Genomic DNA, 27338 nt, shown 5'->3' on the forward strand with positions numbered 1-27338 from the left:
CTTTAGTTTTGGTTGGCACCTCCTGGTATTTAAAGCATGTACAATTCAAATCTTATCACTCCAACTATCAAATTAGGGAGGTGGGGGAATAAAAAGAGCCTTTGTAGCTAGTGGCAAGTCATAATTTTAGTTTTGCAAGTAGGGAAAAATTAAAAGACAATATAAAAGAAAAAACCTAAATATATTTATGATAAAATATATAAATAATTGCAAACAACTATAATTGTCATACAAAATCTAATATAAATGTAAATTATAATTTATTTTTACACCTACTATAATTTAGTCAAAGTAAGAGATTAATTTAAATACATATGGTTTAGACATCTAATTTCATTCCTTAAATAAATTGAGAGAGTAAGTCAATATAAACATATTAAGAGGATAACAATAAATCTACAAAGTTGTATACACGTCTCAATGCCTTAATTCCTTTTTAAAAAAAAATACATGGAATTCAAGATTTTTTTTTTTTTTTAATTCTTCAAAGTATTTAAAATTTTGGTTTATAGCGAAAACTCAAAGCTTTGAAACTGAAAATTCAAGAGATAGAGGAGGGAAAAAAATATAGTGGAGGCTCTATAGTTTTAGTTCGGTACAAGATGAGCCTTTGTAGCTAGTGGCAGAGCCATGATTTTAGTTTTGTGGAGAGAGCAAAATTAAAAGACAATATAAAATAAAAAACCTAAATATATTAATAACAAAATATATAAATAATTGTAAACAACTATAATTATCATACAAAATCTATTATAAGCATAAATTATAATTTAGTTTTTATACATAGTATAGTCTATATTTATCTATATATAATAGGTGAAACAGAAAGAAACTTCAATTACAATTCTAAATTAGAATTCTAATCTATATTATGTCACGTATCAATGTAAATATGAAATTAGAGTCTAATTTTCCTCCATCTGTTGTAATTCTGATGTGCTTCTTTTCTTTCCTTTTCTTTTTTTTTCCACACTCACGTATTTTCAAGTTCATCTCCCTTTTCCACGCTCACGTATTTTCAAGTTCACCTCCCTTTTCCACACTCACGTATTTTCAAGTTCACTTCCCTTTTCCACACCAATTCAGGCACCTTAATATGCAACTCCCCTCTTCTTCAATCAATGCTATGGAATTTCAAAAGAATCTCTCAGCATCAATGATGCATGTATTTGGGTATTTCTGTATCTTATATAACAAGAGGTTCTCTAAATATTCCGATTGAACTTGTCTTTACAATTTTCATGGTCCTGGTTTATACTCTACAAAATGAATTCTAACCATTCCTAAGGTTTGATTACTACTTTCTTTCATCTGCCTATACTGTCGTTCCTTTTTGTGTAAATTTTTTATTGTTTAATTATATAATTTTGTGGTTTTCCAATGATAGATGTTGCATGTTTATTTTATTTCATCTGCCTATATTTTCTTTCCTTTTTGTCAATAATTTTTATTGTTTAATTATAAAATTGTTTTGTTTTCCTATCATTGATGATGCATGTTTCTTTTCTTTTTCATAACACGTTATTAGCACGAGTCTCTACCCAATTTCGAAAGGAAGTTATAATCCCATTATTCTTTAAACATCAAAGATTATTTGTAGTTTTCTCAACTCACTGTAAATTTTCTTTTAAGGAATTAGTACTTATCCTATTTGTTTGTCTTTACGTTTTATGCTCATAATTTTAGTGATTTTTAATTGATTAAATTTTTTTTATGAGATTCATGTTATTTTATTGTTATATATTGTTATGAGATGCACGTTATGAGATTCACATATAATTGATTAAAATATTTTGCTAAAAATGGTTTGTGATAAAGCAACTTAATTATAGCTATATGTACTATGTATGAATCAACCTTGAATATATATGTCTATGTAGCATTCTTTCATTAGAATTTTGTATGATAAAAATATTTGTTAAAAAAATTACATAATGCTAAGTTTTATTAAACATGAATAAACTAAGTCTTTTAAACATGACTAAACTCATGATTAATAAATAAATAAAAACAAAATCAATAGTATCACTTAAATAATAAAATCCAATATATTTATTTCCATTGTTTTATTAAATTATATCCATTCTCGTGCAGTAGCATGGGTTACATATTAGTTTATAATAATAGATAAAGCTGAAATAAAATCCAATTAGATTTCAAATTAGAATTCAATTATAGTCTAATTTTGTGTCACATGTCCTATCTAATATAAGTTTTTAAATTTTTGTGCCAAGTGAGTTAATTCAATGTAAAAATTGGATTTCTATTACAATTTAATTTTGCGACATGTGTCCCATCTAATATAAGTTTTTTTTTTTTAATTTTTGTACCAAATGAGTTAATTTAGTTGTAAAAAATGAGTTGTGGGGAGTAAAAAGACCCAAGCGGGCATTTGGGCCCTTGGGCTCTAGCAAGGAGGGCCGATCTGTTCTTGGTCTAAGAATTTGTTAGTACTGCGGATCGGCCCATACGTCGAGGGTCCGAGGACACATCCGAGGGTGAGTTTCTCCTCGGACAGACCCAAGAAAACTTGTAGATTCAGTACGAATGTCAAGGCAGAACTCTGGAAAGACTGTTGGTTAAAAGGGGGAAGCCCTGAACCTTCTGGATACACCAATATTAGAAAAGCATCATGAGCCAAGGATGCCACCTCCACATTAAAGACTCTGCACCTACCTCCCTGGCCGCATTAATGGGGAAGTGACCCCTGAACAATAGAGTTGAAACTTTTGGTCACTATTCAAAGGCACTAAGGGAAAAAATATCTAGGGGGGAGGGGGTTTGAGCAACACGTGGATAAAGTGTCAGGAAATGAAGTATTTAAGGGGGGTGAAGGCCAAAGAAAAGGGGGCAGTCTGTAACTAAGAAAGAAATTAAGAATTGTAATCTTTAAGAAAGAAAGAGAAATAATACAAAAGTAATCATCGGCTCACGTCCGAGGAGGTCCACATATGGTTGCTCCAGAAGCTTATAAACCATATGTGGGAGGGAACTCTAACCGATGTGGGACTTGGTGTCAAGCCTGCGATTACAAGGTCTAGCCCTTGGTCGAGGTGAAAATCCTGCCTGCACTCGGGGACGAGCCGATAAACCGTGAGGGACTGGCTCCCCAAAACGGATAAATCCGATTAATTGGGGAAGTATCCTCACAGTTTACAAGTGTTTGCACCCTATAGCCCGTTATCAAGTTCTTAGTATCTTTAATCTAGATTTCAAGCCCACACTTTACACATTTCATTGTTTAAGGCTCATTGGGCCTGAGCCCATAATAATCTTTGGGTCCAGGTGCAATTGTGCACTATTCTTAAGTGTCATTTGAAATTACTACTTTGGAGAAATTAACATTTGAAGAAATTAACATTTGAAATTACTATTCTTAAGTGTCAAACAGAAACTTGGTTAAGTATGATCCTCGGACCACAAACCTTGTGAAAATTGATATCTTGTCATTTGTTAAACAGAACCTTAGTTATGCTGGGTCCTCAGACCTTCTACTTTGGAGAAATTAACATTTGAAGTTACTATTCTTAAGTGTCAAACAGAAACTTGGTTAAGTATGGTCCTCAGACCACAAACCTTGTGAAAATTGATATCTTGTCATTTGTTAAATAGAACCTTAGTTATGCCGGGTCCTCGGACCTTCTACTTTGGAGAAATTAACATTTGAAGTTACTATTCTTAAGTGTCAAACAGAAACTTGGTTAAGTATGGTCATCGGACCACAAACCTTGTGGAAATTGATATTTTCTCATTTGTTAAACAGCACTTTAGTCACTGTTCTTATTCTTATCACACGCTTTGTGGAAATCAGTATCCTACCATTCATTAACTTAGATCTTAAGTTCTATATCTTTAAGTGTTAAACAAATTTTTGTAAGGAATAGCCCTCGGACCTTACATCCTACTGAAAGTAATACCTCAGATTACAAAGGTTCAACCACCATGTGAGTTTTTTAACTAAGGTAATGTTTAATATCCAACTAAGTTAATCTCTGTTAGGTTCTTAAATATTCTACTTTGCAAAGAAAATATGCGCATGGCTGTTTAGAGGTTATAATTGTGCAACTCCTGGAGTTAGATTTGTTTATACTGTTCTTCCTTTAACTATGTATTAGTGAGAACTTTCATGACAAGCACAAAAAGAATAAAGTAAAACAAGTACGGCATGAGTGAAAGTTGAATAAAATTGTTCTTCATTAATTATATACATCATCAAAAAAAAAAAAAAAAAGGGAGTACATGAAAGTCCTGAGCTAGGTCCTAAGCTTGGGGAGGAGGGTCTTGGAAGGAGCTGCTGCCAGCCTCAGTGTTCTTCAGTTCCAGCTCAAAGGTAGACAAAACTTGCTTCCCTTTGTCTGTTGAAGGAACGAGGGGCTCCACGTTCTGAAGTTGCTCCTTCTCGGCACCGCCACGCTCGTCCTTCTCTTTATGGGAACCTTCAGGTTCTGTAGGATCAGGAACGAGTTCTTGCACCACAGGAGGAAGGGCAGGGGAGGCAGCAACATGAGGGTCTTCTATTTCCTGTATGTCTAGGGGAAGCCAAATGTTTTCGGGCTTCCTCAGCTCGGAAGCTTGAGGAACCCCTGCTGCATTCATGGCCTCTCCCCAGACCTGTTGACAGTACTCTCGGCACAAGGCCGCAAAGGCTTCTGTCAACTGTTCTTGCGTTGCATTTACTCCCTCTTGATAGCTGGCCTTCTTCGCGGCCTCTAGTGCGTGCTTGTGGGCGCGAGCCTCCTCCTTCGCCAGCGTAAGCTCCTTCTCCAAGTCAGAGCATGCCCGTTGGGCTTGAGAGTGCTCGTCGTCCTTTTGGCGAAGAAGCTTACGTTGCCCCTCTACTTGGTTTTCCATCGTCTTTAAGCTGGCCTCGGCACCATCCTTCTCTCTTTTTAAATCGGCCAGCTGCGATGTGATCTTCCCATTCTCTGCTAGGACCTGGCCTAGAGACCTTTCTGCCTCTTGCCGTAGCTCTTGCTCCATCCCAGCGCGCTTCCGAGAATCCTCCACGAACTTCTTGGCTGTGAAAACTTCTTGGATGGCCTGCAAAAATGTCAGGGGGTTAAATATGGTAAAGTGTTTACAGATGAATCTAGAGTAAGAGTGTGGGGTGGAACTTACCAGAGCTAAATCCCTTTTTTAATGAAAGGAACAACTGAGGCTGGCCCATCTTCTCCAAGGTTTCCATGTCCTTGGGCAGCAGAAGAGGACGCTCCAACGCCTCAGCCAAGTGGTGGGCGTGGCCTTGTTGGATTGCCCTAATACTGGAGTGGCAGGGGATTGGTGCGCCGTCCAGTCTTAAGTCAGGAGACCAGGTAGCCGGTGCTCGGCGCACTTCGGCCATGTCTCTGATCTCCCCACTCTCGACTGAGCGAGCCCGGCCTTTGCCCTTATCCAGCTTCTGCTGCTAGGCCGGCGCTGGCTGTTGTTTCAATTTCTTTTGCTTCTCACCACCAGCCCCCTCGGCTTCCACTTTCCTTTTCTTCTTTGGATCTTCGGCCGAAGGCTTGGGGTCAGCTGGAGGAGGGGGTGGTGGCAAGGCTGGGGGAGCTTGGGACCCCCTCGTCCCCTTTTTGGCCACTCTCGCGCCTCTCGCGGTCATAAGGCCCTTAAGCTCGTCCATGTTTTCCTCAATGGAGCTGTCGTCTGGACGTGCTATCACTAGGCCCGCGATCCCAGAGGTCTCGGCTGGCTCCTCTTCGTCGTCGGAAAGAACAACGAACGGGTTTCCACGAGGTCGTTGGGCATCCTCGAGTTGGAACTTATCTATCTCCTCATCCAACGTGTTCGAAGAAGACACCTGCTCCTCTAGGACAACAGTTGCCTGAGAGTGCGTAGCGAGAGGGATCGCGGCAATCGGTTGTGAGTATAGTATGGTGTGGGGGTCGTCAAGAAGGTCGTGGTCGGCCAGGAAGTGTGGTCTGGCTACGTGAATCCTCTTACACCGCTGGTCACCGGCAATAATGGTGTTCTCGATCTCCTGGAAGTCCGAGGAGATAGGGTCGTACCCTAGTATCAAATGAGCCGCCCTAAGTTGTAAGTCTTCACTTACGAACACTTCTGAGCGAAGCACTCTGTTCAAATCTGCGACGTTGCAGTGGCTCAAGCGAGGGCGCACGAGTTGTTTATCTGCAAAGAAAGACACCAAGGACAGACGAACATGATCAGACTTTTAAGACATGTGGTAAATCAAAATCAAACAGTTTATAAATGCAAATGACATTCTAAGATGCTTATATGGATTTATGGGGTGGGAAGTTAGATCTTAAGTCGCACCTGGATCTCCCCACTCAACTGGGCAGTGGGGGCCGTCGTGCCAGTTGCCTGAGACAATGAGGTAGTCGTCCTTCATGCCTTTATTGGACTTGGGTAGACAGGAGATTAACCTAACTACGCTAGAGTGGGATTTGATGTAATAACCTACATTGGTAAGTTTATGGCACTCGTACATAAAAACGACGTCATGCCAGGTAAGGTTCAGACCCATCTGCTCGTTTAGAGCGTCGACGCTTCCTAAGACTCTAAAAACGTTGGGAGCGCATTGATCGGGGCACAACTGGTGGTTACGGAGGTACTCCCTGGTTACGCTTTTCATTGGGAGGGTCATCCCACCTTCTACGAAGGCGACCATCGGGATGATGACCTCTCCCGTTCTCCTAGACCCAGCCACGGCTTCCACCGGGCAGTATCTTAAACCTACGTCGCTGGGAATGTTATACTTAGCTCTGAAACCTTCCATCCCAGCGGCGGTGTCAACTAAACACTTAAATCTACCCATTAGGAAGGAACGAAAGACTAAATTTTAAGAGGGAGAATGGTTAAAATGGGAGCCGAGGACAATATCCGAGGAGAATGGAGTAAAGAAAAAGAATAGAAAACTACAAGTTTGAAGTTGTGCGAGTTTCCACGGATTTCTGCAGAGAAAAAGGTGATTACTGATGTTTTGATGTGATTAGCCTCTGAAGAAATAAATGAAGGCGCAGGTTCCCAAAGCGTCACGACGTGTGGGAAGCGGCCTCGAAATTTTATTCGTCCTGCCCAAATTTTCAGGGGGTAACAAGGGTTGATGGATGCTCATCTCACCGTTGAACGTGGGGGACAAAGTGTAACTTACGGTAATAAATGCGCGCGTTTTTGAAATTAAAACCGCCAAGTGTCATCGTCTGGAATGCGAAACGATCTCCACACGCATGGTTATTTACAAAACGTGTGGGGTAAGTCCTCGTTGGATAAAAACCCTATTTTTCTCCTCAGATGCTGAAAATTAGAGTTTTGAGGGGCTATTGTGGGGAGTAAAAGGACCCAAGCGGGCATTTGGGCCCTTGGGCTCTAGCAAGGAGAGCCGATCTGTTCTTGGTCTAAGAATTTGTTAGTACTGCGGATCGGCCCATACGCCGAGAGTCCAAGGACACATCCGAGGGTGAGTTTCTCCTCGGACAGACCCAAGAAAACTTGTAGATTCAGTACGAAGGTCAAGGCAGAACTCTGGAAAGACTGTTGGTTAAAAGGGGGAAGCCCTGAACCTTCTGGATACACCGATGTTAGAAAAGCATCATGAGCCAAGGCTGCCACCTTCACATTAAAGACTCTGCACCTACCTCGGCCGCATTAATGGGGAAGTGACCCCTGAACAGTAGAGTTGAAACTTTTGGTCACTATTCAAAGGCACTAAGGGAAAAAATATCTAGGGGGAGGCGGTTTGAGCAACACGTGGATAAAGTGTCAAGAAAGGAAGTATTTAAGGGGGGTGAAGGCCAAAGAAAAGGGGGCAGTCTGTAACTAAGAAAGAAATTAAGAATTGTAATCTTTAAGAAAGAAAGAGAAATAATACAGAAGTAATCCTCGGCTCACGTCCGAGGAGGTCCACCTGCAATTGTCATTCATTGTTTACAAGTGTTTGCACCCTATAGCCCGTTATCAAGTTCTCAGTATCTTTAATTTAGATTTCAAGCCCACACTCTACACATTTCATTGTTTAAGGCTCATTGGGACTGAGCCCATAATAATTTTTGGGTCCAGGTGCAATTGTGCACTTACATGAGTAGTCCAATATAAGTAAACCATAAAAAACATAATTTTTGAATGATTTTATATTTATGAGTCTTTTTTTTTGTAGAACTATAAACAATTCAAGTTTATAAGTCATTTATATATATATATATATATATATTAATAAGTAAACCTGAAAGAAAATCCAATTAGATTTTAAATTGGAATTCAATTAGAGTTTAATTTTGCGCCACGTGTCTCATTTAGTCAAAATTCTTAAAATTTTGAATCAAGTTAGTTAGTTTAATGTAAAATTGGATTTCAATTAGAGTTTAATTTTATGGCACGCGTTTTATTAATCAAAATTTTTTAATTTTTGTGCCAAATGAGTTAATTTAGAATAGAAAACAATGAGTCTAATATACATAAATCATAAAAAAAACATAATCATATATCTAACACTATATATAAAATTAGAGGAAGAGAGAATTTGAATGATTTTATATTTACAAGCCTTTTTTTATAACTAAAAACAATTCATTTGGCACAAATATATATATATATATATATATATATATATATATATATATATTAATAGATAAAACTTAGAGAAAATCCAATTAGATTCTACAATTAAAGTCCAATTTTGCATCATGTGTCCTAAATTATCTATTTTTAGAGAGAATTTTATTTCTTAATTTTGGAATCAAATGTGGGGCCATATCATAAATATCCGTTCAAGTAAGTTATTGTGTACAAAAACCAAATAGTCTAAAATTAATAAACATAAAAATATTTAAAAATTTACAATTTACATTTTCTGCCTAATAACATTCTTACAAGACTTTTTAAAGAGTAAAAAAAAAATATAAGAATAACTATCAATAATATTTTAATTATATGTGTAAGATTATTATTGATGGGGTATAAAAAATACAACTCCAGTTTCGTCCATGGAGGTCGTCCTAGACAAAACCAAGTAGGCAAAGGTTGTGAGAACCTCATCCAGGATAAGGTCGTCCACGCAGTAAGGTGCGCAGACGGGGCTTTGCATGGACAATTCTATAACCATGCCATGTCGTCCAAAGAAAACCATCAGCCTCGTCTTGGGGGATCGTCCAGAAGGGAACGACCTTGCATTGGGAGCAAGATGCACCTAACTGGAGGTTCCCTGGACGAGGATCCCTGAACGAGCCCTTGACACGAGAAAAATTCCTAAGTGAATATAACAGCTCCGTATCACATGCATAACTTCCAGTGACTGTTTTGTGAGGAAAAATGTAACTCCTAAACAGTTGGAGAAGTGATCCTTGAACCCTCACACCTCCTCAAATCCAAGGGAAGTTACAAATTTGATAACTGTCTTTAGGACACTATATAAACGCCCATTCAGACCAAACAAATGTACGTTTTTTACATATCCCAAAAAGTTGGAACTTCGAAATTATAGAGAGAAAACTAACTTTGCCATCAGAGGGTTTCTGGCTGGCAACCCCGATCACCTTTGATTGTTTTTCTTTCTTTTTCAGACCACCAAGACAGCAAGTAGTCCTTTCAAGTTCGAAGCATCCAGCCTACTGGTTTTCTTCACATCATCAATTGTATTATGCATCTTAATATGTATCTGTTAAGTATATCCATGCATATGTATGTGATTACAAGTTAGTTTAGTCAAAGTAAGAGATTAATTTAAATATATACAGTTTAGATATCTTATTTGATTTCTTAAAATAAATTGAGAAAATAAGCCAATATACAAACGTATTAAGAGTATAACAATAAACCTACAAAGTTGTATACACGCTTCCGTGCCTTAATTCCTTTTAAAAAGAAATGTGGAATTCAAAATTTCTTTAATTCTTTACTTTTCAAAGTATTTAAAATTTTGGTTTATAGCAAAAACTCAATGTTTTGAAATTGAAAAGTCAAAGAGCTATGGGGGAAAAAGAAAAAAAAAAAGATAGTGGAGGCTCTATTGTTTAGTTTGGTACATGGAATTAGGTATGTTTTTTCTAATTATGTTGTGTAAAATATATTGAAATGCTATAATAAGAACACTAAAATTGCATGCCGTGAATAGTGAATAGTGAAAAGGTGAAATCTTGTACAAGATAAAAGCTAACTACTGTGTGAAGCGAAAAAGGTAAAATTATATAAAACTTGGGTAATAATGTAATATTAGAAAAGAAACAGGAATAAACAAAGTTTTTTGTTGGAGAAGCAAAAGGGATAAACGGTTAAACTGCCATCAATTGTAAAATAAAAAAATTAAATAAAATGCCGGGAATAGTTTGGTCTTTGCCTTGGCTCTTTGGTAGGACACAGTGTAGTAAAAAATTTCTCAATTTTTTTGTTTTTTTAGTTTTGTTTTCTCTTACACTACGCGGGTACTTAATGGTGGCGCTAGCTATAGCTTAGGAGGTTCAAATGAACCCCTGACTTGGCAATAAATATATATATATATATATATATATATATATAATATTATTTATTTTTTATTTTATTTTGATCCCTCTAAAATAAAAAGTTGAACACTATTACTCTAATTTTTTTAAATCACAACTAAAATAACCTTGAATATAATCCTCTTACTAATATCTTGGCATTTTTAAACAAAGAAAAAAACCCCAATAATAATCTAATTTGATCTAAAAGTTTGAAAATAAAAATTTGTTGTTGAATCTAAATGTGCTTTTAATTTGTTATTTGTTAAGTGGAGACTAGGGGGCGTGGGACAGACTGAGAGTGATTGAGTGAAGACAAAAGCAAATGTTAACACAACAAAAAATTTCTTAGAATTTATTTGGGATGTGATGAAAAGTTTAGCTTATTTGAGTTTGTAGATTTTTTTTTTTGTATTATTCATGGGTCTCATTACACTTTTTGATACTATCCATGGGTCTCATTATACTATTCAGCTAGCTTTTAACTTCTTCTTTTTTTTGCACTTTCAACACAAATGTTTTCAGTTTCAACTAAATAAGTTATTTCAAACGGACCTTAGTGTCCATTTGGGAACAACTTATCTAACTTCTTGTTGAAAGTATAAAATAAGTAGAGACTCACATGAGACTCACAAATAGTAAGAAAAAAGAAGAAACAGTAAGCTGGCTTATAATCAAGACTCAAACGCACACTTAATACAATCACAAAGAACAATAGTTGTTAAAGTTAAGTTTAATTTTTTTTTTAAATACTAAATATTTTTAACACGTACGGGGAGAGGGGAGAATGTATTAAACTGACAATGGTGTATATCCAAAAAGACCTAACTCTTGGATACACAACACAAGCTTTTAAAGCTTTTTAACTTACACTCGTTTTCCAACATGGGATTAACTAACTATTTTTTTTTTTTTAGAATACTAAGTATTTTTTACACACACACGAGGAGAGGAGAGAAATTCTTAAAGAAACTAACAGTGGTGTATATTCAAAAGAGCTTACTCTTGGATACACAACACAAGCTTTTAAACCTGTTTAACTCACACTCATTTTCCAATATGAGATTAACTCACTGTTTTTTCTTTTGAGAAAATTAAGTATTTTTAACACACACACATGGAGAAGGAAGAAAGCCTTAAAGGAACTTATAGTTGTATATATTTAAAATGGTCTAACTCTTGGATACACAACACAGACATTTAAACCTCTTTAACTTACACTCATAATTAAATTTCACTCAAAAACAACAACTAATGTGTTTATTGTATTTAGACACAGCATACGATTTCCACAATTTCATCTTAGCAAAAATAATTAGCATGTTCATTACATTATGAAACAATATATCAAATGAACTAATAATTTTTTGGATTTTACTAATGTGTGCCCTTAGGACACACAATAGTATACCATTATTGGAAAAAAGTTTTATTGGAAATTGAAAACGTTTTACAGCTTTTTCAATTCCCCATAAAATGTTTCTAAATATGGATGGCTTAATGTGTGCTCCAGACCCTAGTTTTTTTTATCTTAGAAAGAAAAACATTTTTATCTTTTATTTTGCTCGTACTATGGACAAATTTGTAATAAAGAAGCCTTGTAGACCACAAAATTTATCTTTTATCCAAGATTCATTTTTTTATTGACCCTTATAAAAAAATCATGGAGCTGCCACTATGAGCACTGCATGTTTTTTCTTTCTATTCTTTCATTTGGTGATGGAGGCTGGCTCCGCCCCTGCTCGTAGCTATAACTAATCAACAATTTCTTTAGTTTTCAACGGAAACATTTAAAATTTAGTCTCATCTTTCCCAAATATTGAATTATTAAAAAAAAAAAAAAAATACAAAGAACGTTCTCAACTCCATTACTCAGATGCTTTGACAAGGAAGATCGCTCCTAGAAAGAAGAATTTACCAAGAATAAAGAATTTATTGTAATTTCTACTCCTCTAGCAGATGTGAGTTTTTCAACGGATATATATATATATCCTCATGTTAAATCTTGGTTTGCTAATCTCCTTAATAAAAAATAAGAAATAAAAAAAAAAATCCGGAAAAGCTACCCAGGTATTGGCACAGGCACCTGGCGAAATTGCAAAACACGTCAAGGGTCACGAACACGGAACACTATCCCAAATATCCAGGAATACAAAGTACTCCAAACCAAAGAGGTATGTAGCAACAAGCAAAAGAATACCAAAACAAATAAGAAAATCTAGCCTCCTGTGTCGCAAGCCCGTCTAGCTCAGTTGGTAGAGCGCAAGGCTCTTAACCTTGTGGTCGTGGGTTCGAGCCCCACGGTGGGCGTTTTTGATAATGACAATTTTTACATTTTTTATAATGAGGAAGTACTTCTCTCAGTGTGGTTGTACGATCCCATTGAACTGCTCTTATAAAATGCTCTAATCCATTCTTTTTACTTCTGTTCTCCTCTTTCTTTCCTACTAATTGGTTTTTTAATAATTGGTTTAGAAAGGTTGTGTTTTTTATTCTTTAAAGATATAGCTAATGAGGAGTCTGCCTGCATTTGGTGAGGAGATATTTTTCAAATGAACTCTCCTAAAACCTAGCTTTCGCTGCTTTAGCACAACAAAAACAAGACACTTATTGATGGTGACATATTATTATTAAAAAATTCTCATCAATGCAAGTAAAATTGAAGCCTCTATTATAACTATTAAATTATTATTATTATTATTATTTTTAAAATAAATTATTTGTAATGTTGCATACTGTGTGGGGTTAATGGGCCAGGAATGTGTGTTGGCCTAGAGACCCAATCTGAGGGCACTGAATGTTTCGAGGATGTAGGAATATCAGCCCAATAGGCATTGCTAATAGATAGAGAGGTGAGGTTAGATTAAGGTTGTCCAAGAAGGTGGTTCGAAGAAAAGTGTGTCCTTGGCTAGTTAAAGCCAAGATAGGAAAGGGTTATCTGACGTCCAAATGCAATATTCTAGGAGATCCTATAAGTAGGGGTAGGCGTGGTGAATGTACAACAGAGGAAGAAGGGCTATGAAATATCTAAAATAAAGTTGTTACTATTGAAATTGAATGCTCTACGACTACTTCTTTAGTCGCATTAATGAGGAAGTGATGCCTGAGTATCAGGGTTCAGCCTTACAGCTGCTTCTAAAGACTTCAAGAATGGGCTAATGAGACAAGTATCTAAACTATCAATCTGATCCATACGTGGAGGATGGGGGAAAGAAGAAGGATGATATAAAAGAAGGAGGGGCCATTGAGAAAGAGGGATCGGAGGAAGAAGAGAGAAAACATTGTAGACATTAAGATCAATAACTGTAATCTGTCTTTGAGAAATTGAAATATAAGAACCAGTCTCCTCGGCTTGAGTCCGAGGACAATTTTTGGCTTATAAACCATCCCAAGTGTATGTTATTACAATCTAGCCCATCATCTTTGTTATTAACAATTACTAGAACCTAGATTTCAAGCTCACTCTCTACAAATTAATTATATTGAACTTTTTGGGCCTATTCCAATCTTATTTTTGGGTTTGGGTGTAAATTGTGACCTTACACTATGTAAGTTCTTGAAAGTTCACATTTTTTTAAGTCATCCTTGTGATATATGTTTTTAATTCAATTTTCAGATTTATAAACAGTGATAATCAAACTATGTAAATTTAAACTAATTAGAACTTTTTTTTTTAATAAAGCAACCCAACATTAAATAAATAATGATTAAATAGCATTTGAAATTCTTCAAGCAAAGTTTAATTAAATTACTTACTTTCTTTTATATAAATTTTATAGTTCAATCTTCTATTTGTTAATACTTGTTAATTAAAAATGTATCATATATTAAATAATTATCTACTTTTAAGGTGTTCAAGTGCTTGCTCAAATTACAAGCATTAGCATGGTTGTCAAAATCTCGATCTGGATCCTACAATCCTACGATTTTACGATCTCACCAAAACGATTCAGATCTTTCAAGGATCTTTGCGATCGTTCAAGATCAGTAGGATTGTACAATTTTAACAATCCTAAATGACCTTGGTTTCTTGTAATCATCTTTAACTTGATAGAAGGCTTAGTTGGACCTAAATGAAAAATACAATTCCAATAAACCAAGTTTTTTCACTTTAATGTAGAAAGAATGTCAGTTGGACCCAAATAAAAAATTTCCCAATAGAGTGTCATATTTTGAGATTTTTGGCCTCTTTAAATGATGCTTACAAATGGATGTAGTGATGTATGGTAATTATATCAATGAATGTATAATTTATGTGATTATTTAACATACCAATGTGTATTTTTTGTTTTTTTCGAAAATAATGTAGGATCTTACAATCCACGATCCGATCTTACGATCCACGATCCGATCCTACGATCTACGATCCCACCTACTTCTTACGATCCTACATAGGATCTCGATTTTGACAACCTTGGACACAACTACTTACCAAGTTAACTGGCACTTTTTACTCTTTGTCAATGGGAAAATAGGGTGTTGTAATAATTTTTTTATTTTGAGTTAAAATTGCAGGAAGTTTTATGAATGAGAAAAACAGAAACGTTGAAAAATTATTAAATATTCCGGAAGTACCATAAATGCGTACTCTCTCCTCTCACCTAAATTGTGAGTCTCTCTATAAATTTAATTAGTAGGACCCACAATTATGTAAGAGAAAAGAATATGTATTTATGGTACTCTGAAAATACCCAATATTTACCCAGAAACGTTTACAACTAACAAGCATTATGCACAACAATTACTTACCAAGTTTTTTTTTTACGTACCAAGTTAACGGGCACTTTTTACTCCTTGTCCGTAGTAAAACAGGGACAGGGTGTGGTAATTTTTTATTTTGAGTTAAAATTGCAGGAAGTTTCATCAATGAGAAAAACAGAAACATCATGATAAACAGTGCAAACAGTGCTAGTATGATAAACAACACTTATCATTTCAACGTTTTGCAAACAGTGCTAGTATGATAAACAACACTTATCATTTCAACGATTGGTGGCTTAAAAGTTCCAATGTGACCGTGCTCTAAGGCCTTAGGCTGAATCGGTAGTCTTTTTCGGGAGATGATAATCACTCACACCAGAATCCAGATACAAGCTAGTTTTCTTTGCATTTGGCCCCCCATTTTAGGTGGTTGATAATCTGTGTAGTCTTTATCCTCCATGACAACACATCTTTCTTGCCCAAAGCATGCATGACTAGTGACGACAAGACAGCCCCCTTTTTGAATTATATCAAGTTAATCATAAGTTTATTGAAACTAATTAATTGATGTTTAGTTAATTATTAAACTAATGTCAATGATTGTACTTTAACTTTAGACTCTAGTTTAGATCCTTAATTGTAAAGTGTGGATGGAGGAATATCCTTTGGCCTAATGACTAGATATGTACATGGTTCATGTTAATAAAAGTTGTTTGGACCAAGCGCACACCAAAAGCTATAAGCCTATAACTAGTGGTATGAGCGCAACTTTATTTTGTTAAAGCGTGATAATTCAACGCTAACAGGTCGACTAAGACTCGACCCAACTTGGCATTCACCTTTAGCAAGATGCTGGACTCGCCCACTAGGCCTCCTATCAACAATAGCCTAATTATATTGATTTCTAATAAAAAAAATGAAAATATACATGGCCAATGGCTTGTGGGAGACATTAGATAAGATAACTCTAGCAGAAGAAGAAGAAGAAGAAATAGCTGTAACATTTTAATTCCCTTCACGTGGAACACTTTCATTGTTGGCCAGTAAAAAGCAGGAATTTTTCAGAATCCAGAGTGGTTCAACTTTAATTTTTATATAGTTTCTGCAGCCTTGATTAGCAAAGTAACTAAAATGTACAGAAAACAGAGGGACTGACAGCTGTGCTACTTACACTCAGTATATATGGTACTACTACTTACCAACTTATCATGATGATGGTAGTTATAGACTTATAGTTCAATAGCAACATTAGGATTATTTAATTGATTAGATGAAATAGGTAATGCATATAAACCTAGTAAAGACTGACATTACAGCTTCTTCCAGGAATCCTCACTTCTCTTTCTGTTTGGTAAGTAAGTTCTAAGTTGTCTACTTAAAAATAGAAAAAAATAGTGTATGTTCAATCGGTCCGTTTTTGTTTATATCTACTTAAAATATTCTCTCCTGCATCCAAGTTTGGTGACGATGAATCGCAAACCCATAAATGGGTCCCTTAGAAACCTTAAAACAAATAAATAAATAAATCAATCAAACCACAACTTCTTTTTTTTTTTTCGAACAATCAAAGTTCAAACTACACTTTTTGGTCATCTAAAATGTGATAATTTCTATTACATCCATGTACATTTGTTGGATCGATTAGGTCTATTAATTGTATAATTAAGTTTCATCCCTCAACTTTTAACATAAAATTAATTTTATACTCAAAAGAACTAACTTTATTTTGAAAGTAGCAAGTAGGGTGATAAAATAGTCAAACTTGATGGTTGAAGGAAAGTAATCTTGAAATTGTAACAATCTATAATCTATACTTTAATCTATAAAAAAAATGAAGCGATTTGACTTTTGATTGCTCTCATAATATTATACCACATCAAATTTTAAAACCTCGTAATCTTACATGTCATTTTCTAGTATATATTTTTTTCCAATTGAATTTAAATCCTATTTTGTATTTAAACTCTTCAATTGAATCTTGGTACACTATATATTTCTTTAAATGTATAATTCTATATACAATCATAATTATCTAATGTAAAATATAAAGTTCCATATACAAACACAATCATAAAAAATATTTATTAATAACTATCATAATCATCAAAGTTTCATAGAATAAAATACTATTTTAGTCTCTAAACTTTACCAAAAGTTTATTTTTCATATCCAAACTTTAAAAATATTGTTTTCGTCCCTAAACTTTTTTTTTTTTTTCACTTTTTCTTTAAACTTTTTTAGAATCTTGTTTTTTTATCTATTAACAATTGAAAAAAAAAAAAAATCTTTTTTCATCCTTATTTTTCTCTTTAAACTATTAAAAAAACACTTTACAAAGTTTAAGGATGAAAGAATAATTTCTTAAAGTTTAGGAACAAAAAAAAAAAATGGTAAAGTTAAGGAAACAAATTTGTATTTTACCCAAAATTCATATGTATAGAAAAAAAATAAAAGAGAATAAATTTTTTTTTTTATTTTTAAATTTGCCGTGCTATGTGCCTATGCACATGTGATCAACAAGTATATATTTTATATATATAAAACTGAAGCCTTTTAAGTTTTGGTTGACTTAGAATGTGTTTGGATTCAGCTGAAAGTAGCTGCGTCCGTGTTTTGCAACTTTCCTTTTTTTTTTTTTTTTTTTTTTTTGCTGCTGTGGAGACAAGCGCGCAGTGTGCGTACTGTGCGTGCACTGTGTATGTACTTTTTTAGCAATTTTTTATTAAAAATGGGTCCCGCAATACTATTTACACATTTAAAAATTATTTCGCTACAGTGTTTTCAGTTTTCAGTTTTCAATTTTCAGCAATAAGTTCTATCCAAACGGACCCTTATTTTAATGTTGTCATTTAAGCATGTAAGACTTCACAATTTTGTACTTGTGGAGTGACTATTACGCCAAGGGTACGCAGTGGTAAACCTTTTATTAGAATATTGTCAAATCATATTTTCGTTGAATGGTATTATAGTAAAGAGTTCGAATTTAATAAGGATGAAGTGTAAAAATCATGTTTTACACCATCCAATAAGAGATTGCCACATCAACTTTTTTACTTAAAATTTAATACATCCTACTACACATAATAATATCTCAATATAGTCTCAGTTAAGTTAAATATTCAAATGGGTATTATAATTGATTGTGTGTGGTTATGTCTATTCTTAATATGTAAAATGATGATGTGACATGTTGGGATTGGAGAGGTAAAACTTGGGTTTTACACTACATCCTTATTGAATTTAATCTCTATAGTAAAATAGATAATTCCATACATACAATCTAAATTATAATGAAGTATTATTTTTTATTTTTGATAAGGTGATAGTTGAGAGAAGGGAATTCGAACCATGAATATCTTATTTAGAAAACGCTAGGAGATGCCAATCATCTGAGATACAAGACTTTTGGCATAATGAAAAAAAAAAAAAAGTTTGGCTTACCTCTAATACTTTTTAAAAAGAAATCTCCTTTTGTTTTAACAAAAAACTGTCATATTATTGACTAACTAAATAAAAGGTGGAGATTAAAAACCACTACCACTTACCATAGTATATATTTTTTAAAATGACATGTTTAGTTAAAAAAGTACTAGAGGTAAGCCAATACCAATGAAAAATTATTAATAATTGTCATAATTGTCAAATTTCATACTTCGACCAAAAATAGAATTGAGAAAAAAAAACATTGTTTAATTCTTCCTATTTATAGATTCTCTGCTTAAAAAAAAAAACTATTTATAGATTCTCCAATATATATATATATATATATATATTCAGAGAAAATCTAATTAGATTTCAATTTGATTCTCAATTTTGCACTGTGTGTCCCATTTAATTTTTAATTTTTGTACTTAGGTATTGTTTGGGTAGTGCATTTGTGGCCCATTTTGCGGGGTTTTTTTTCTTCTTCTTCTTCAGTTGAGCGCCTCTTGCACTGTTCATTGTCCATGAACAATGAATTTAGGCATGTGAAAAGTGCAACGCATGTGAACTGTAACTTTTTTTATTTTTTTATTGTTTTAAGTTTTTAGCAAAATAAATTGTATCCAAACGGATCCTAAATGAATTATTGAGTGTAAAAATTGAAGAGTCCAAATCCAATTAGATTCTAAATTGGACTTCAATTGGAGTCAAATTTTACGACACGTGTCCATCTCATTTTTATATTTTTGTGGCAAGTGAATTATCTGGTGCAAAAACTGAAGAGTCTATATACAATTAAATTCCAAAATCACACACACACACACACACATAACGAGAAATCATTACATATTTTAGAAATGTATAGATTAAAAAATGTATAAGTTAATACTATATATAATTTTAACATATTCTAAAAAAAGTGTAATTTAAACCATGTAATTATGATTTTTTTTTATATACAAAATAGAAATTTTACTCTAACCTAATCTAAGTATATATGTGTGTGAAACTCATTCTTGAAGACTTGAACTCTGGCTCTTGCTCCCTCCATACTTAAACAAGCACTTATACTTGTGGAGTGACCGTCATACTAAGAGTGTGGATGTGATAATTGTAATTCTTTTTAATTGTACCTGTCCATATACACAGAATTATACACTAGTATATATTACTGAATACTTTTAATTTTTGGTTGATTTTCTAATATTGTGCCAAAATTTCGAGACCTCACAATTTTTACAAGTCATTATTCTAATAGTAGTATTTTTAATTAATTTTAAATGCTATTATATATTGAAGTGTTTCATTAGAATACGAAACAAATTGGCTCGTATGCTGACTTGACACGCTCTTGACGTGGGCAACACAAATTATTTAGTTAGAAGAGATACCTGCCCTGATTCTAATATAAAAGAAACAATTCTCTCAAAGTCAATCTTAGGATTCTTGCACAGTTTAGTTTTAGTCAATCATTGTGATGAGAGGTTTTCCACGAGATTTCTGGAATTAATTCCCCAAATCATGACATGATAAGATCGAAATCAAACAACACCCAAAATTTAAATTCAAATTTAAACAAATTTTGAAGGATGGAAACAAACAAATTCATTGTTGAAAGAATTTAAAAATAGAACAAAATCAGTTTACTTGAGCATGTGATGAGGTCCACTGGGCTCGAACGTGTGTAATGGCCCTAAAATCAGCATTCTTTCCTTTTTGGGAAATTGAAAATTTGTTTTTTTTTCTTTTATGCCAGAGGAAATTGAATATGTTTTGTCTACTATTTGGTTTTGGGACTTTGTACTGCATTTTCAAACAGGATTAAACATTCTCAAAATCTTATGAAAAAAATAGATTAAATATTATTGTCTTCAATATTTAAACAAACATTGAATATCAAGTTTTTATTATCTACTTAAATTATTAATAATATAACAAATTTTTTTTTCCAGTTAATGGGATATCAAATTCAAAATAACAGTCCCGTAATGGGTGCCTGTAGGCAACTGGGTGGAATTATTATTATTATTATTATTTTCTAACGGATCACTTTATCATCACGTTGTCGTTGCTTATCGTTATGATTTATGATCCTCACAACGAATATATTCGTACTTTACAGGACGAAGATGCCCCTTAGTAGAATGACAGCTCTACCCTTATTTTGTGCAGTAGAGTGCAAACCTCACAACCAGCAAGAGATTACTTCCTTTTTTTATTATTTTTTTTTTCCACCTATAATTACAACTACTTTTTCCCGGCAAGAATTTTCCCCGAAGAATAAAAAGAGAAGCCTAGAACTCCAAGTAAAGGTGAAAAAAGAAGGCACATGATGAGGATCAGAAATATGATCATGATCGATGCCCATTCACTACACGTGAAACTTTTTTTTGGACATGCCCCACGAATGAAGCTTATGAGGATTACAATTCTCAGTGCTCACATGGGTGGAGAGTTGAATCTGATGTGCTTCTTGGAGAAGCTGTGTGGCAAAAAGGGCCTGTTCTTATAAATATATATATCAATAGGTACTAATTATCCAAAGTCACAATTTAGCTTCGAAAACTTTGACCATGCTAAAATGAAAGTCATGGGTACACTAGCTTTTAAGAGGAATGTAGAAGTAGAACCTGCTCTAGTTGCCAACATGGTCACAAAGCATTAATAATTGCACCGAATTTATCATTTTAATTTATGTAACAATGTCAACTTTGAACACATGGTAATCTGTGGCTTTTATTTATTGCACAAAATTATTTTGTAAAAGTGTGTGATAATTACTTGTTACATGTGTTATGTGTTTCAAATCCATGATTTAAATATATTTTTAATCATTTATATAAAATTTTAGGTGAACTTTGCAATTTTTATATGTTTTGTGAACAAGAATAAATGTAAAGATGGAGTTAGGAAATTAGCCAGATAGGACCAAAAGAAAGTTGTTCTATATTCTTAATTGACCATTGAGAATAACGTATATTTCATGTAATTAAAACATGAAAGCAATAATCAATATAAATTTAAAGGGCAATTAGCAAAATGTGTAAGGAACTTTCACAAATCACATCTATTGTAGAAAGAAAAAAATATCTTATGAAACGGTCTTGTGATCCCCAAACCTGCTTGGGCTATAGTATGAAGGATTTGGACCCTAATTTATTTATTTGTGGGCATACTTGCGATCCTACAGGTAGAGCCCGAGCTTCAATTAGTCAATCCAAGTTGTATCCTTCTCCTGAAAACCCTGTTTGATCTCCACACCTTCCCCTTTTTGTCGTTCTTCTCCCTCTTTGTTTACTCACACTCCCTTCCCTCTTGTGTGCATTACCTCATTTCCTTGTGTCTACTCCTATTTCCCGTGTTTTTCTTGTGTTTTTCTCAGTATCTTTCCTAGTGTTTTCCCAGTGTTTTCCAACCATCCCCATTGTTTGCCTCCTTATCCCTTTTTTATAGTCTCTCCTTAGTGGGGCACTCAACATTATCAATTTACCAATTTACATACATTTCCACTTTTGGCCAGAATCCCAATGAATCATCATGCTTTTTGACGATTCTCTTGAAACTTGTTTTAGACGCTAAATAACATTCGGTAGTGAGTCTCCCAAAGGAACTAACAATGCTCGGTTACCATCCCCTCGTCAGCTTCTCCCTAGTTTATTAGTTTGTACTGGGCTTGACCTGGCTCGAACACGATTGGGTTCTCCCAAATGCTATCCTTAGACCCTTACATGTTTATCAGTGGACTGATCCTATCCTCACAGTGTTGGGCCTTGGCTTCATGGGCCACTCTTGGTCACCTGGGCCCAAGCCCCTATAAGCCTTATAAGATATTCATTTTACAACATGTGTGAATCTCACATATGTGAATTCTACATATCGTGAGAAAAATATCTCATGAGACATTTTTTATAAAATACCTTCTCCGTGGTGGGAAGAAGAGAAAAGGAAAAAAATCTTCTTCCTAAAGGGTCATTTTTTTTGTCAAATAAATTTAGTGAGGGCAATTTTTAATGTGTGACTTATGTACATTATCAGAAAAATGTCTCATAAAACCTTCTTAAAATATACATCATAAATTTAGTGATGACTTTCCCTTTCCCGCTCGTCAAGGGTCATTTGTTTACTACAGTCAGCAAGGGCAGTTTTGGACTTTGGTAGCCTAAGACTTAGGGACATCATAGTAATTCCAAGTAGATTAAAATTACCGGTGGATCATCTTTAATGACCGGCACGTGACGGTACATTCGGTGCACATGCTGCTGAGCATAGAAAAACAATAAATAAATAAAAATCAGAAAGGGCGGTACAAGATTCAAATTTAGTAGTTGTGACTTGTGACTTGTGACTTGTGACTTGAGAGAAAGAGAGATCGACGGTTATAAAACTTTATAAATACCCTTGTCCTTTTTTTTTAAATTTTATTTATTTATTTTAAACCTTAAAATAATTTCTTTGTGTTTTAAAACACAAGAAAGAGTAGCTGCTACTGCTTTTCTTATAAGTCCAGAATAATAGTGGTTTCCCTTCCAATCCACTCCCCAATTCCAAAGAGCCCACACATATAAAAGTAGAAGCAACGACACACACACACACTACTAGTAGTAGCAAGCAAAGAAAGTTCTAGATCAGGCAGAGGGCATTATCGTCATTTCTCAACGACCCCACTCTCTGCCTGAATAGCCGAATACACACCAACACCAACACCAACACCAACACACGGTCTCTCACACAGTGATCTCTTATATTTTTTTTTGGAGAGAAAGTTGGAGACGACTACGACGACGAGGAGAAATACCGATTTCTGTGCGACTGTTTTTTCTAGATTGGTTTCTAATTCGGGCAAGTGATTCGTTATTGGTGTAAACAAAAGAAGAAAGAATGGAGAGGAGCACACCGGTGAGAAAACCACACACATCCACAGCAGATCTGCTCACTTGGTCTGAGAATCCCCCAGCCGATTCTCCTAACCTTGCCTCCTCTGCTTCTCGCTCCGCCACGCGCTCCCACCAGGTACACAAATATTCATATCAATAACTATTACTCTCTCTCTCTCTTTTAAATTTACTGATTTGGAAATTAATTTGTTTGTTTGGTGGGGGAAATTCTTAGCCGTCCGATGGGATCCGTAAGGTTGTGTTTGGAGGACAAGTCACGGATGAGGAATTCGAGAGCTTAAACAAACGGTGAGATCTGCTTCTGCTTCCGCTTTTTTTTTTTTTTTTTTGCTTCTCATAATTTTCAATTTTTACTGCGTGAAACATAGAGTAGTTTAAAATTTCAGTTTTTGACTATGGTTTGCATTATTCACGGTTTAAGATATTTTTACTAAAGGTTGACTGACTATATTTTCCGCGAAAGGTGTATATATATATTTTAGAATTATAAACACTTTCCCCTTTTTATGGTTGATTTATTCAATGATCTGTGATTGATCTGCTTATTCGGCGCGTGATTTTGAACAATCTATTCAAATCTCTCTCTCTCTCTGTAAATTATGTTGCTTATTTTTTGAAATAAATAAAATTTGAATTTTAAATTAAAATGCGGGATCTTTTTAATGGAGCCGCAATGTTTGGATCTACTTTTGGCTTTTACGTCAAAGTTGTGATTATGAATTCCCTTTATGAACAAATTGGGAATTGATATTGCGTTATGTTTGTTTCCATAACAGATCTTCGTCTAATGATAATTTAATATGGTTAACTTAGGAGGCTCTTTTTTTGGGATTAAAATTGAGCTCTCAAATTGATTAATATAGGACTAGATGGAGATTGGAGCCATAGAGATCCTAATTTTCAGTGTCACTATGGTCCAATTTGGCTTTTTTCTTTGTTAGTTGGAGAGGTGTATAGGTTTTCTATAGGTATGACATTTGGTGAAAAGTCCATATCCTAAACCTTAAGTAAACTGAAAATGTTTTCAGGCAAATTATATCCCTGTATTTATAGCTCTAATTATTTGCTACAAAGATTAATTTTCAGTGCTTTACAAAACATGCATATTTGTAACATTCTAATTTTTTTTAATATATATATTTTTCCCTTTTTGTATCAAAGTTTTCATTAGAAATTTGGTACCGATACTGATTTAGCAGTTGATGCAGGCCACTGGTGCTTACCCGTGTAATGATATAAATGAACTTTTATTGTGTATTTAGATGTCCCGTTAATCTTTTTATTTTTATGTTAGCATTTGAAAGCATTTCATTGTGTTAGGACCCTGGAGGTAGATGTTAATCTCTACTGATGATGTGAAATCAGATTCATTTATTTTAGAAGTGATCAAGATCCTTTTCATTTACAAGCATTGGTTTAATGCTATTCAAAATGGTAGTGGCCTTTTTTTTTTAGGAGCAGAAATCAGTAAAATATCAAGGAGACTGAGGAGTGTGGCAAAAAAGTGGCAGAATATTCTTAAGATTATGTTCCTTACTACTGTTTTCCTCAAAAAAAAAAACTCAAAATTTTCCTTGCTAGTGTAGTTTAAGCCTCTCTTTCTTATGCTGTGTTGTGCAGTTTCCATCTCTCTTTACTGATGCTACAATAATATTCTTAAGATTATGTTCCTTGCTACTGTTTTCCTCAGCAAAAAAGAAAACTCAAAATTTATTTTTCTAGATAGTTTGCGCTTCTCTTCCTTATGCTGTGTTGGGCAGTTTCCATGTCCCTTTACTGATGCTACAATATTATTTTTAAGATTATGTTCCTTGCTGCTATTTTCCTCAAAAAAAAAAAAAAAAACTCAAAATTTTTCCTTTCTAGTGTAGTTTGTGTCTCTCTTTCTTATGCTGTGTTGTGCAGTTTTCCATGTCTCTTTACTGATGCTACAATATTTGATGCAAATGGAGGAATGAATCTGTTATCAAGTTGAATCAAATGATGCATTAAAAAGAACTTCCATTTTCTAATTTGATTATTTTGCATGTTCTTGATGTCCCAAGATGTCATAGGGCCATGTTAGTGTGTGCTATTTATCCAAGGTTTCTAAAACCCTTTCGGCTTTCAGGAAACCTTGTTCAGGGTATAAAATGAAGGAGATGACTGGTAGTGGCATATTTCATGGAGAAAGTGATGCAGAAGAATCTGAAATTGCCAACCTTACTCCAGCTAACAAAACAGGAATACGCATGTACCAGGTGTCTGTCCATTTCTTGCTGATCAACATTCTATGGAAACACAGATCTCTGTTCTCTGTATTAACTTGTATTTAATTGTTTGGAATTGCCAGCAAGCCGTAACCGGAATTAGCCATATCTCTTTTGGTGAGGAAGATAGTGTATCTCCCAAAAAGCCTACTACTTTGCCTGAGGTTGCAAAGCAGCGTGAGTTAAGTGGGACACTAGAAAGTGAGGACGCAAATTTGAAGAAGCAGCTCTCTGATGCAAAGTGCAAGGAGCTTAGTGGACATGACATCTTTGCACCCCCTCCTGAAATCTTACCTCGGCCAATAACTGCTCGTACATTGGACTTGAAAGGAAGCATAGAAATTGGTGAAGCTGCTCCAGTACGCACATCTGTCAAAGTTTCTAATGTGAGTGAATTGCATGGATGCATACACATAAGTTCCATGATCTCTCTCTCTTTCCCTACATATTTGTGTGTGCGCACGTGTCTGTGCAGGTGTATGTACATATATTGCAGAGTAGGAATTATATAACTTATGTTGGGAGAGGTTGAAAAAGCCCTCATGCCTAGGTTGGCAATAGAGCATATATTAGATTTGATGCTTTAGGAAGTGATGCACTAAATAGATTAATCCAATTTGACCATATGGTTATGTATTTTTATTAAGTTGCTAGGATCTGGGTTTGTGTTTGTCCATGTCACAGTAGATATCTCACAGCACAGGGCACACTTGGTTTCATCCACATTTCTGGCTCAAGCTTATGGTTGCTAAATTTTGTTCTTTCTTACCCTTCAAGAGTCTTCTTTTCTTCTATATATGCGTGTATTTTGTTCTATTCCTTATTTTCTAGACCTCAAAGACCTAACTGGTTCCTAATTGATCTGATTCATAGCCTGCTGGGGGTCAGAGCAATATTATGTCCGATGATGAACCTGTTATGAAGACGGCCAAGAAAATAAATGACAAGAAATTCACAGAGCTCTCGGGAAATGACATATTCAAGGGTGACGTTCCTCCATCAGCTGCTGATAAATCACTGAGTACGGCAAAACTGCGAGAGATGAGTGGCAATGACATCTTTGCTGATGGGAAGGCAGAGTCTCGAGACTATTTAGGTGGTGTACGCAAGCCCCCAGGCGGTGAGAGCAGCATTGCCCTGGTTTAACATGTTAGGTCTAACTCAGTTGTTTTATGATCCCTTGGTGTCTGGTTTTGTTTTTAGTCCTAGCGAGGATGTGTTATTATATTATTTGACCTTGCATTCTGGGTTTCGGGAATTGTGGTTAGGTTTTAACGTGTCAACCAGAACTATGGACTAAAGTACTAATTAATTGGGTTGAATGTCCATAATCTTGTGTTTTCTGCTGCTTGTCTTAATGAAAGTGCTTGGGCTGTTGTTAGCACTATAGCAGCTTAAATTTTATCATTTATTTACCATTTTATTGTTGTGATATATTCCCCTTGCTGAAGCTCTTGAGCCATGTTGCTTTAAAACGTTGGCTAATACATGATTTTTCCGTACTTAAAAATTTCTCTTTTTTTGTTGTCAATTTAGTACACTCCTGACTCCTCTGTATTTTCTTTTCCAAGAGAGAGAAAAATCCTTGTGACAGCAACAGGGAATACAGATCCCAATTTGGACTATGCAAAACGGTTAAA

The 27338-nt window shown here is 34.7% G+C and overlaps 1 protein-coding gene and 1 non-coding gene across 2 annotated transcripts; both read left to right on the forward strand.

The window, feature by feature from the left end:
• Positions 1 to 12667: 12667 nt before the first annotated feature.
• On the forward strand, positions 12668 to 12740 carry TRNAK-CUU (transfer RNA lysine (anticodon CUU)). The gene has a single exon. It is a non-coding gene; the product is annotated as a tRNA-Lys (tRNA).
• A 10302-nt stretch (positions 12741 to 23042) lies between these two features.
• Positions 23043 to 27132, forward strand: LOC142613553 (uncharacterized). The gene is made up of 5 exons (XM_075785936.1): positions 23043 to 23564; positions 23664 to 23737; positions 25560 to 25689; positions 25782 to 26084; positions 26572 to 27132. The coding sequence occupies exons 1-5, from the start codon at positions 23433 to 23435 to the stop codon at positions 26842 to 26844; spliced, it is 912 nt and encodes a 303-aa protein (XP_075642051.1). The 5' UTR covers positions 23043 to 23432; the 3' UTR covers positions 26845 to 27132.
• Positions 27133 to 27338: the final 206 nt, after the last annotated feature.

Source organism: Castanea sativa, chromosome 10 (assembly GCF_040712315.1).
Source record: "Castanea sativa cultivar Marrone di Chiusa Pesio chromosome 10, ASM4071231v1".
Classification (NCBI taxonomy): Eukaryota; Viridiplantae; Streptophyta; class Magnoliopsida; order Fagales; family Fagaceae; genus Castanea; species Castanea sativa.